Source organism: Ornithodoros turicata, chromosome 2 (genome assembly GCF_037126465.1).
Source record: "Ornithodoros turicata isolate Travis chromosome 2, ASM3712646v1, whole genome shotgun sequence".
NCBI lineage: Eukaryota > Metazoa > Arthropoda > Arachnida > Ixodida > Argasidae > Ornithodoros > Ornithodoros turicata.
Window position 1 is genome coordinate 125,300,940 of NC_088202.1, and position 13,641 is coordinate 125,314,580.

At 43.7% G+C, this 13,641-nt stretch overlaps 1 protein-coding gene and 1 long non-coding RNA gene across 3 annotated transcripts in view; one reads left to right on the forward strand and one right to left on the reverse strand.

Annotated features, from left to right (window-relative positions):
* LOC135386064 (uncharacterized) overlaps positions 1-13,641 on the forward strand; it is a 302,227-nt gene that overhangs the window by 105,247 nt on the left and 183,339 nt on the right. The window lies entirely within an intron of this gene.
* The window catches only part of LOC135386063 (homeobox protein Hox-A5-like), a 42,825-nt gene continuing 38,340 nt past the window's right edge, over positions 9,157-13,641 (reverse strand). The window contains exon 2 of the mRNA XM_064615784.1: positions 9,157-11,881. Coding sequence (XP_064471854.1) covers positions 11,595-11,881 — 287 coding nt within the window. The 3' untranslated portion in view covers positions 9,157-11,594. The remainder of the gene's footprint in view (positions 11,882-13,641) is intronic.

Genomic DNA, 13,641 nt, shown 5'->3' on the forward strand with positions numbered 1-13,641 from the left:
CACCGCTTTTTTTACGGATGTGAGCCAAATTCAATATAACAACTATGAAAATGGGCTGAGCGCAACGATCCTGTAGGAAAATAAGAAAACACATAAGACTCATGGAGCCGCAAGAAGTGCCAACTAAATTCCAGCAGGGAACAAACTGGCCTTTTTATCCAGCCTTCTTTTCTGATACCGCAGTAGGCTTTGAGAAAAATGTCTATGAAACAAAGGGCAAGACGGCTGCAAATAAGATGACAAAATAGGGAAAAAATCACTTCGGCTGGGTGGAAAAAAAGAAAAAAAGTGGCTGGCGAATATAACTGAGGGGGTTGAGGAGGGGGAAAGTTGAAAAAAGAAGGGATATTCAGCCTCTCTTCCATTTTTTTATGTTTTTGGGGTTCGTTTGAAAAATCGATCGTTAATTAGCAGCGGAATGAATGCTGCAAGGGAGACGTAATCAATCATTGTCAGGGAAAAAAGAATAAAAGTGTCGACGAGGAAACAAAAACTTGGCATGACTGTAACGACGGAACGGTCATTATTGCAATCGCTGCTGCGGTACATAAATAGAAACACTGGTAAAGTTCAGTCCTGTGAAGGCAAACACTTTAGGCGCCGTCAAAGGCGAAAGAGCTCGTAAGTCTTGTGGTTGTGTTGCTCTTGTGGTGCTACGTCTCTGTTTGCAACACGTGTGTACAGTGCTTCTGAACCTGTAGCCATAATGAAAAGTTAAGGTGATTCTGTGTCACTGCTTGCTGCACACTGAAAGACGGTTGAAGACCTGCTTCTTTTCCGGTATCTGGTGTCCGAAATGGGCTCTGTCCTTTTTGCGATAAATCAAGGAACTACATCCCCTATCTGTTCTTATGGGCATAATGCGAAGTAACTTGCTCTAAGCAATGCAGGTAACTGCAAAGAACACAACCTCTTGCTGTTTTTACGTTCCCTATGTGCCGCGATCTTTCTTCCTGAAAGATACCCTGATGACATTGTCCCTGGACTGGAAAACAATGGCTCGTCATACACCCTTGTCATTCGCCGCAAATTGCTGTGTCAGACCTCCAACTGCGGGAATCGACTCGGTCATTTATGGACGGCATATGTTGTTCGTCCAGCTCGCTTCTTCGGTAGCTGAACGAGAACGATATGAAAAATAACAGAACTTCTTTACAAGGCTCTCTACACAACTGACCGCAGGTGATCGGCGTCACTCACACATAACATGAATCGCGATTTCCCTCAAGCTCTGCCCCGCCTTTTCTTTTTTCTTCTTCTTCTTTTTTTTTAAGGAGTAGCTTTATAGGGCCATCAACGTCTACAGCAGTGTAGGCTCGTCCGCAACATTTGTGGGGTCAGAAGAATCAGAGAGAAAAGAAGTTACCGAAACGAGGGTGCATGCGCTCGAAGATCCTGATCGGAAGGTTCCCTTAATCCAGATTACCCAAAAATGCGGCCATTCCTTGTCACCTTTTTTTCTTTTCTCCGTCACGTTTGCAGCCAACATTGCTACTATAAATATTAATGCATCTTAAATTACTCACGCTCTTCATGACGTTGCCTTATTTGGGATTATAAGTGTGTGCTTCAAGGGTAACCGTTTAACGGACGGATCATGACAATTTAGCTAACGTAAACGCCATTGTCACGCCACCCTGCGCCGTCCATATTCTAAATAATTCGAATGGCTTGATGTCCGTATGATGGTCTCACGCAATCGAGCACGTGGCAGTGGCGACTCTAGAAGCCGCTGGACTCGCCCAAGGTCTACCACTCCGCCCACAATGTGTGCTTTGCGGGAGATAGAAACTGCTCGCGATATCCGTCTAGTTCCATCGGAATGGGTCATGCAACCAAGGGTGAACGAGTTTTCAATCGAATATGGCCGGTATCACGGCGTGTGCGACGTTGAAGACGAAACCAAGGGCGCGTCAACGCGCACTGGGTGTTCATTCCGTGAACATATGCTTCAATGTGATGCATGCTGTTCATATACGTGCATTGCGTTGTGGGTTTCGATATACGTACTCTTTTTTTTTTTTGTGGGTCCTAGGTAACATTGTTTCATGAAGGTGTTTGGATTTAATCCACATGGAATTTATCTGGTGGATTTTTTATTTTATCCGCACAATTTTATCCGGATTTTTTGGAGATTTTGTCCAGAAGAGATGTGGAAGACAATCTTAATTCAACGTCACACAGAAAACTCCCGCTTTATTTTATTGTGGTGTTGGCTGTTTACAAAAGCCCAGGTACGCGCAACATTAACTTCTTTTTTGACTTTTTAACTTGACTTTGTAAACTTTTCAGATTTAACTTTTTTCCCGTTTTCTTCTACTTCTTCCCATTCAGGGAGCGGCTTTCTTCTGCTCCCTCGATGTATTCAAGTACGACAGCTAATCCAGGCGTGTAGCTTCTACATCATTCAACCAAGCGTGCATTGGGACTCTACCTTTCGGAAAACAATGGAAACTCATTCAATGTTACTGGGACAGGCAGTTTCATAAACAGAAACTATGGGAGGTCACCCGAAATCACGAAAAACAGCAAAACACTTTTGTTTTTACTCTGTGTCACATTTCTAGGCTTGTCTATGTTCTCCAAAAATATCCAAAAATATCCGGGTTTTATCCAAAAAAAAAGCCCACTGGAGAGGATGTTTTTAAAAATATCCAGATTTTTTTCAACCCTGTATAGAACTCACCCAAAAATTATTCGTAGCACCACAAGTTTCCAAACAGTAACGACACCATTCTGTATCGCCTCCCTTTGTTTTTATACGTACGTTCTCTCAGATGCCTGCAGGTAGACTATAGTATAAGAAGTCTGTTACTTACATAGCTCTATGGAGGAGCTGAGGTCGTGCTTCCATGCACCGCAGCCTTCCCTCCCAGAAAGTGAAACTAACTTGAGCTTGTCATTGTATCGTGCAGTGTCCGTACAGAGTGTGTATCTTTTCAAAGCCCGGGAAGAAACCTTGACACAGAGCGTGGCATTTTGTAGTTGACATAATACGAGATTTATTTCTTCAACAGCACAAAAACCGGTTAGCATGTCCACCAACACTTTCACTGTGAGGAATCTTTCTGACATAAAAACATCACACCACTAAAATTGCGCCGCTGGGGAAATAGGGACCGTGGGGACAGCACAAGGTTGCCAGGCTCGCGTAAAAAGAGCGCACCGACCTACATATGGCGCCGCTCCTTTTCCCGTGTTACAGATTTACAGTATTTACAACGCGACATAGCAGTTGCACAGAACTACTGAAAGATGAGGAGGATGCCCTAAACACATCAGATAACCAACCAAACAATGTGGAACATCGAATGTGACACAATGAATTTATTTCAGCACCATGAAGGACCACTTTTTTTTTAATATCATGCTGCTGTTTCTTTTGCTGTGATACCTTGTATGAACTAAAATGTGACAGGTGATGTGGAGCAAGGCAGCGTCGATATTGTGAGTGCAGTTTGCTATGACATTTTATTATTTCTAAACCTTCACAAAGTTCGTTTCTCTTTTTCAACGGTCTTGGATGAACATATAGCGCGGCAGCGCTTCAAAAGCTATATGGTCCAAGAAAATTCGTGGCTATGTTGTCCCTGAGGAAATGGCGTTGTTTGCCGTAATATTGAAGAAATCCGTTTCACACAAAACGTCGCAAGCTCTTTTGACGTTTTCAGTGAGTGAAGAAACCCTGTCTGTATGTCATGAAGTGTCTGGTGTTGCTGTAGTTCCCATTGCTGTTTCGTATTTGTGGAGCGAGTTGACTGTGTTTGACTGCGAGTTTCGCGAGTGACTCCTTATGCAGGTACGGTGTGTACCTTTCCCTCTCTCCGTCTCTAATAGCACATAATGCACTGCCAGCAACGTCCCGTTGTTATTGGGGAGTTTTACTAGAGTGGGGTCCAACCAATCGCAGCATTGTGTGACTCATATCCGTTAATTGGGTGTGGCAGATACCGTATACTTCGACGCTCACGTTAATAACAGTTTACTAAAATTCTATTACCTCACTACAAACCGTAAGGTGTAACCCGTTCTTTCGTCGCTTGTCTTATAATGACGTCCTCATCATAAACATATTCGACCAGTCGTGTTGGCTGCACACTCATTTATCACGTTAAACCTCACAAGGTTGGTTTCGAGCTGGTGGGATGCAGCCAATTCCAGCTTTCTTCTTCCATGTGCACGCAATTAACGAACATCCTACCACGAGGCATGAGAAAAGTTACGCCTTTGCGTTTCTTTTCATAGATATTTTTCCCGCGCTCTCTCGTAGCAGCTGTGATGGGAAGACAAACGAGAATAATCACCTGTGCAGCCTTGCGAGGCACCGCCAATGGTTGAAACAGGGCTGCTAGCATCCCACACTTGTGCGCCGGAGCTCACACAATTAGTCGAACAGATGTAGGAACTGGCACAAGGAAACTTTGCTTGAACAGGATGGGCCTGAGAGGACGGAAGGAACTCCCAACGACACCCGCACAAATTGGAGAAAGTCTGTCCAAAGGAAGCGCTGGCGAAAGATATCTTTAGCACCCTCTTTTTCTTTGTCTTCTTCCTCCCTCTGCTTTCAGCTGACGAGTCGTGTCACGAGTGTGGCATGGTACTCTCTCTTTCCTCACTGTCGGCGGAACTAGACTTCAGAATGCACCTCAGTGCTGTAAGAGGTTACATACAATACATACAGTACATACAGTTGTGGTATTGCTTCACCAACTACGCGATCATTCAAGCCTCTTTAACTTATTTTTTCACTTCTACTTTTGCTTGCATCCTCACTTTTAGCATACTTGGCAGCTAGAGGTCGTTACGTCGCCGTTAGAAGTTGGTCTTGCGTAGCTCTTTGATTGATATTTGTCAATGAGGTTCAAATATTGAAATACCACAACATGTTAGTTTTCTAGGTGAGAAATTCGAGAAGCAGACAGCGAACTAGCTGAGCTATCAGCCAAAATCTCATCGGCGCTGTAGAGATAGATGCCCATACAAGTCTGCACAGGACCAGGGCGTGGTTGAACAGCGCCCTGTCATGAACCGATTGGAAATGTGCATTGTTCGACAAACTCTCGCAATTATTAACGATACGTAACTATTCATGTATAGACTGCAGAACCACAATCAGGACGACACTCAATGGTCCATTACCCTCCAGATTTAGTTGAATTGAAACGGACGAAAACAGGGAAAGAAAACACCTCTGCCGCGTAACTTACAGTCTCCTATCATCCCAAACGGAAGTTTTCTAGTCTTGGATATATACAACCTTTTTCGTAATGTTCTTATAACGCATCGACGTTCCTGACCCAAGATTTTTTCTTCCTTTGCACGAATCTCAGTTTCACCCGAACATCATGCAGTGTCACGTGTTCCCACTGCGGCTTTGAGGGATCTCTATACATGCGATGCATTTTCGCTTGTGGTTCGTCAAACGCAGAACGTCGCATGCCTCAAAGCCATAGAGAGCACGAAAAAAATGAAAAATGAAAGAAGAAACACAGCATGCAGGAACGGCGCACAGAGTCGCGTATTATAAATATAAATATATATATATATGTATCCCCTTATACGTCTAACCGTAAGAGGTGACACGGGACTTTGGCAATAAATCAACGTTGTTACAATATTCCTTTGCCTTCACGGAGAGTGCGCGAGAGGGAGCTGCCTGCAGAGTACAGAGAGAAGGGGAGAGAAGTTTCGAGAAAAACGTCGCCTGTTTCTTTCTTTCTTTCTTTCTTTTTTCTTCTTCTTCTTCTGCGGCGGCCTTGCAAAACGGATGCTGGCATGGAACCCATTGACTTTTTGATGTATGTTTTTTGTAGCTTGTTTTTGAAGGCAACCGACTTGCTTTCAAGCAGCCTGTCTCGTTCCAGAATGACGTGCTCGCCGGGTGGACAGGACGCGAACTTGCCTCAGCTTTGCACGGTTAAAGCTGCTGACGGAGAGAGGGGAAAGTGGCGTCAAGAGAGTCGGTACAGAAGACGTGGACATATTTCTAGCTTTCGGAGAGAGTGCTTTTCTTCTACATCTGCCACACGCCTGTTTGAATACACGAATTGATTGTGGATGGCCACTCGTGCGGAGCAATGAACGGCCAAGTGACTGTCTACTGGGGAAATTGTAGCTGAACTCTGTTCTGGGTATACGATGTGTCCGTGGCAATGCCTTATTGAATTGTGCTTCTTTTCACGAGGAGCGGTGTACCTTTCCACGTAATGTGTTCTTTCTGGTGTGCTATTGTGCAGACAAAATGTATCTTCTGTAATGAACCCTACAGCTGGACCAGGGTAAGCGATAATTCTACCAACGTTGCCTGCGCGGTCACTGAGCGGATGGAGGTCCCCATGGTTCAGTCCATGGTTCAGTCTTCGCATTAGAGTCACTACGCGCTGGCTACATTGCAAGATGTGAAACAGACATATATTATAGCAGAATTATATTCTGCCTTCTCATATGTATGTTACACTCTCTTATTTGTTTTTCATTTTTATCAATGTTTCGTTTGGACGTTTTGACGTTATTTGGCTTTCCATTGTATTTGCGAATCCGCATTAAAATCCTCAACCTACTACTGAGCCATTTTCACTTCCTACTTTTCACGCAACAAGCTTTCCGCCCCAGTGATTAATAGACCTCGCATAAATAATACTGAGAAAAAAAAAAAAAAAAAGAAATACCCGCTGCCTTGTTCCCATCACCCACGCTTCTTGAATCGTACGACAGGTATAAAACTACCTATAGTGAGCATGGTCCACGCCTGAAGCGTGAACATAATATAAATACACAAAATAGTACAACACTCGAAAACAGACGCCATGATGGAATGCGTTGGTTTGATGAAAGGGGGTAAGTGTGTCAATGTGTGTACATCTGTATACATAGAAGAGCTGTGTGTAAGTAGACCTCATGATGGGATCAAATCATATGTACAAAGGGTTGTGCAGAGGCATCTGCATTAACTAGTATTCTTCAGGTTCCTTCTTACATGACTGGATTTCTGCCCTGTCTGTATCGACTGCCCTTGGGAGTCTAAAAATAACAATTCTCGTCGCAGTGGTTGCTTTCACCATACTACACGTCTATTCTCTCGCGGGCTGCATGAATATGAAAACTCCTTCAGTGTATGCCTCTAGATCACTGATGATGACACAACCGTAAGTATAGTGCGGATGCCCATCTTTCTCTCTCTCTCTATTGTACACTGCTGTAAAGCTTTCTTCCTGTTCTATACACTGTACCGAGCTGGGAGAGGTCATACTTGTCACACTCATTTCAAGAACGATGCCGTGTGCACTCCCTCGTGCTGTAATTAATATGTGACGGCAAATTTTTCATAGATAGAAGCGGCACTGCTAATAGACATTGAAGCATCGTATCATTCAGTCTCGATATTACTCGAGTTCTCATTGGTGGACGTTACTATTCTCTCGTTAGAGTGCAACTTTCAAAGGCGCAGATACGAAATTGTGTCTCTGCAGAAAGCACGCCTTGCTATTATTGAGTCGTTTTTTTTAAGTCTCGTTTGCTTTGTGTCACAAAATCACACGACGAAAAAGTGCACACAACCATCAGACACATTGTCACTTTTCATTTTATAGAAACCTTCGAGTGAGCGGCATGGTAGGCAAAACACACATGATAACAAAGAAACTGTACAAAGCTCAATGAGACTAAATCTTAATCTCAACCCAAAATAGAGTTCATTTAAAAGTTTCCTTCTTCAAGTACAAACTGAGAAAAACGGATGTGTTTGATTCCGTGCAAACAAAAAGTATAGTGCCTGTGATTGGTCACCTGCTGTTTGGCATGAGTCCACCCCTTCCAATAGGGGTGTGTTTTCCTTCTCGTGACCGGCAGAGGGTGTTGTACTTTATTCTGTTACAGGCGGCACATCACTTGGACTAGAGAAAATGGGGATCGTAAAATGCGCTGCCAACATCTGCACCGAAGAGCGATTCTGTCAAAATAGACTGTTCAATACAGTTTCTGTTTCGACAGTTCAAGCACTCTTCACGCACGCTATCCCAGTTCAATCTGAATTCGCATACTCTGTTAACTGTGCAGGTGCTTACGAGGAAAAATAAAAATAAAAATGGGGGAAGTTTGTACGTATGTCCGCCTGAACAGAATTTCGAATTAACCCATCTGCCGTTGTAGTTCTTTACACAGAAACCGGTTCACAGGGCAAAAGTAAATATTTGTTAAGCTGACATCGTGCAAACAACACAAAACAAGAGGATGCGTCCGCGGGGAAGTTTTGAATATGGACCGAGCATGTTGTACTCAACAAAATATATTGTTTTCCAAAGTTATAGTCACTTTTTGTCATTATCCATCCGTGTGTTCATAAAGCGAATTCGCAATGCCATTGCCTAGTGTCAACACATTGGCTGTTTACATTTTTGGTAATTGTGTTTCAGATCTCTGCTGCTCACGGAATGCAGTTTCCTTCATTTATTGATACGCAGTGGCGTTGTTGGTATGCGTAATTGTAATTAATTATTTGCAAATAATTGTACCGAAAACTGTGTGGAAGCCGACTCCCCTTGAATATCACCTGGTTACTGTGACCGCTGTTGGAAACCGTTCCATTTTCAAAAACTTCCCAATCTATAGAGCGTATTCACCTACGTCTCGTTGTGACGTGACAGTGACGTGGCATGCTCGTAAGCTCCTCCCACTGGTGGTCACTTTTACTGCGAGCAGCATTTAAAGACGACAAACTGCGCGATTTTTCAATGCGTCATCCATAGTTTTCGTAAAAGAAAACGTGAGAACAACAATGACGAAGTGGCTTCGGGATAAAAGAAGGGAACTGACGCGACTGGATTTCAAAACACCATTATAGGCTTCGTTTTCGAGCAAACACTACATAATCTCGGTAGCTGCGCAAAAAGTGACCACCACCATGGCGGCCAAACGCTTTCGTTTGACGTCATGTGAATACACCCTATACTCGTGTTCACCCTAAGAACGACACGTTTAAGCTCCGCCCTACGCTTGTTTTTATTGGCTGGAGCAGCTCGCCGCATCTCACTGTACGTCGCGACAAGTATAGTGCGCCGACGACGAAATTATAGGAACTCCGGAGGCGGTACCTGGTGGTGGTGCAGTGTAATTTCTGGGGCGGAGTAATCCTGTTCGGGTTGACGGACTCATTTCGTGCGATTCGTAGGTTGAACACGGGACGCAACAGAAAGAAAAGAAGAAAAAAAAAACTAAGAAAAACGAAAACGAAGACTAACTAAAAGCGCCTTCGAAAGTTTCATAATTATAACAACATATGGCACCGCGAAAACTTACACACTTTCTGTTTTTCCTTCTTAGACTGGCTTGTCTATTCTTTACCGAGGGACGTAAACGAGAAATTGGAAGAAAGACATATTTGGAAAAACAGACCCTAAAGTATATCTACAGAGAATATATTCACAACCTCAACTTCTACCGTTTTCTAACGAACGGTTGCTCAGAGTGAAAGATCACGCTAACGAAGTTCTACCGGAAATACACATATGGGATCAACATGGACAGATCAGTCTTCAATGTTGAACAACAAGGACGAGATCTAGAGGCCAGCATCGAATACTGACTCTTGCTCAATGAACAAAACCTAGGTACTTTCAACTCAGCATGCTTTGTCGCATAAAAATTCCAACAATATCCAAAAAGAGAAAACTACAATAGCAATGTAACACTTGACCCAGGAAAGAAGAAGAAGTAGTAAAAAAAAAAAAAGATCACCTAGCACTCTTTCTGTTTACAGCATATTTCTGTCTCGCGTATCATCGCTTCCACATAATCGCCTCTTTGTACATTTTCATAAATTATTTCTGCCCACTGGACAGGCAAGATCACCACCTTTTTTCATCGCAGAAACCCCGCTTCCTTATCATCATCATCAACATCATCATCATCGTCACGACAGCACATTACATTGTCTTTCTCTTGACGTCACCAACGTCCGTCATCACGCACAGTGTCCTGAGAACACCATTATGTGTTGTGTCGCCTCAAATAAAAGTCACATTGGTGTGTAATATACACATATGTATATATATATGCACGTATAAATATATTTCCTTCTTATTTTCTTGCACGGGCGCCGACCTCGCGTGGGACGCCGACCTTTTTTTCCGTTTTCTTGCAGGCGGTATGAACTCGCACAACAAAACGAACGTTCGAATCGCAGCACGTTGGGGAGGGACGATAAGTTAACGCAGGGCGATTGACCCAACCCTATTGTGCCCGTCGCTCGATGAGGGAGTGAAACACGAAGCTGAGGGAACGGGGTTATACGTTAACACGTATATGTATTGATATATGTATATACTTTTTTTTTTTACACATATGTCTCTTGTCGAGTCCGTAAACTTCCACCATGGTTTCTGGTGAAAAGGCGATGCTGGAAGCCTCCACAACACGCATTGTATTCCACGGGCTATGACTGGACCGAACCCTTGAGCAACATTCGCGCACTTTGGCCCGGGTGGTACTTTTACCCGTAGCCAATATTTCGCGTTTTCTTTTTTTCCGGGGTTCTCGGTCGTTTCTCTGCCCCTGTCATGTGTCGATCACCACGCACGTAGAGAAAACAGTCGTTGTTATTCTTATGTTTGTTTGCTCCCCAAGGAACTTTGTTTTTCTTTCGGTGATATTGTATCGTGAGGTGTAAGTCGGTGAGATTCTGCTTTCAAACGAGGGTTTAAAGTTCGGATGTCTAAGGGGAAAAGAAACAGAAGAATGTGTTGTGTAAATAGCGTTTACTAATTATTCCTGGTTTGAACGTGTGATGGTGATTTTAGCTGCGTCAGCACAAAGGATGAGGCACCATTTCTGATGGTCGGAAACAAGTGTGAAAATTTTCGTAGCTAAGATTTTGATGTTCAGATGACAAAACTGAGAACAACCGGTGCTGTAAGTTCTATGGTTAACGCTGATTGCCTGTTTTTCTTCATAAAATAACCCTGAAGCTTCGATGTCACCTCTCGGAAATATTATCATAATTTTCCATAAGTTATGCTTTGGAAATTCGTAATAGCTACGTCTAATAATGAGGCGGACAGCATAATGCACTTTTTGATCATTCTGATTGAAGGTTTGCAACGATTTCGCTTTCTTAACGGTTATATATTTATGTATTTGGTATTGCCTTTTGCCTGTGTGCTGATCACGAATAATTCATGGACCGATATGCAGTGTATGAATATATTATGCATTTCCACCTGTACGCCAACACTCTATGCCCTTAGATTATAGCGTTGGGTGTTGGTGTCACGAATTTGGACTAGTTTTCGGAGGGGAGACCTCCTGTCATTTACTTATTTATTTATTTATTTACTTATTATTACTTATTTTTTCCGTTTCTAACTTGCGCGCGTGTGTGTGCCCCTTTTTCGAAGTGCAAAAGAAGAAGCTTCGTACACACATGTTAGCCGGCGTTCTTTCGATTCCTTTCCCGGACGGGTATAGGACGTTTCGGAAGGGAGGAAGCGGTAGGAAGAACTTAACGAGTCTGTGTGGAGGTATGTACGGTAGAATCGTTAGGAAGTTCGGTGGGAGAAGACAAACAAACCCTGTTATGAGAATGGCAACAACTGGCCTGCCTACGCCTTGGTTTCGCTGTGCATGTGTGGATGGTGGTCGGGTATGACCTGCGGGATCTGGGGTGGAATGGTGTTGGCCATCTTGTGCTCCTTCTTCCACTTCATGCGCCGGTTTTGGAACCAGATCTTGATCTGGCGCTCGCTGAGGCACAACGCATGCGCGATCTCAATCCTTCGCCGCCTCGTCAGGTACCGGTTGAAGTGGAACTCCTTTTCGAGTTCCAGGGTTTGGTACCGGGTGTATGAGGTCCGCTGCCGCTTCGTCTCGCCCATTGCATTTACTCCATCTGCGAAGGACAGTAAAGACGGAGATCTAGTTAATGATCTGGGAATGGTGAGATGTTGACAAAATGGCATTGCATGAAGTCACGCAAACAGCTATCATGATGCAAACGCAACGCTGCTACTTAAAATAACTATGCAGAAGCAATCACAGTAAATGTCACAGTGGCACGTTATGCATTCATAACATATGTATTCATAGCAGCCAGTTTGAGAGCAAATTGAGAGCAACTGCTGAGCAAATACTGAGCAAATATACTGAGAGCAACTGCACAAAAAGGTGACCTCACTATATAAGCTATGTTAACTTAGACCACTGGAAGGGCAGTTACGTCTGCCAACGCTATTTCCGCACTCATATCTTATGTCAAATCGAATAGTATAGCATAAACCTTAACAGTACCTACGAAGTAGGTCATGCCAGTTTAGTCTTTAAAGAAGGCATATTTTAGCAGACGTTATAATTTTGGTCATAGTTCAGCACTATTGACCTCGTATACCCCGCACTGATGAAAGAAGCTGGGTTACTGTTGTCGATCTAGCCACGTTGTACAGCTCCAGTCAAAGTTAATAATAACACTGGAAAAAATGCTGTCTCATTTCCGAGCGTGATAACAGCCATCCTGGGGGTCCTGGGGGAATGTTAAGTGAACGAAATCCTCGCGTTAAACTGACGGAATAATTTTGTTCAAGTAAGGTTTCGTCGTGGCTCCAAGGGTTGCTGTAACCGCGCTCGGGAACCAGACCTTTTTTTAATTGTTATTATTAACTTTGACCGGAGCTGTACGTAGAGCAGAAAGACAAAAAAAAAAAAAAAAACACTCATCATGCGCAGGACGAGCTCTTGAAACAGACCTTTTCCCGTCCATATCTCTGCAGCACGCATATCCCGAGGAAGCATGCTGCTGGAGACAGAAATAGGTATTCGTATTAGACGTTAACCTAAGTAGCGCACGCGTGGACACTCCATAAACCAGCAGCCGTTTTAGCCGCATAGCTAATGACTATACCAACACCCTTCGTGAATCAGTTTGACGATTACATAAAACATTTGCTATTTACATCAAGCGCCCTTACTTAATTATCTTAATTACTCGGAAGCATATAGTAACATTCTTCCTTTCACAGCACAATGCTAATGTTGTTATACGCGCGAAGGTTAAGCAAGTTGCCCGCACTAGACAGGAACAACGGGAGGCACGGAAGTTGCGCCGGGGGAGAGGGTGATGCTTCACGAAGAGACGTGGGGTATCATGTTGCGAGAGGCTATGCTTCACACCTTACCGAGACGTAAGGTCAATCATTCATAAATTTGCAAAAGACTGTGTCCAACACTCGAGTAATTTGAACCAGCTCGTGTTACGTGGTGCACTAAAAGTGAAAAAGGCGAGCCGAGAAGTAGAAAAAAAATACGCCGCGTCATAATTGCCAGTATTCGTGTCCGGGCGTTATACCTTGCGTTATGTATTCAAAGAGGAGAACCGGTTTGTTTTATACAGCCAGTAATTCCCTCGAGTGTATCTTTCGCGAGGGAGCTGCCACTATGGAGGGCAGACAACGACGATCAGCTGTGAACAGGAACTAAAGTTTGCTGGTCCGGAACATGTCCTTTCCTGGAACTATACCACCAAGAAAATGTGCTCAACCGCTCTCGGTTACTGGTCCTGTAATATACTAATGTGATGCGTTTTGTGCTGAATTGTAAGATAACCCCCATATTCCTACCATTCACAATGCTCGGATCGCGCAACTTTATAGCGCGGTG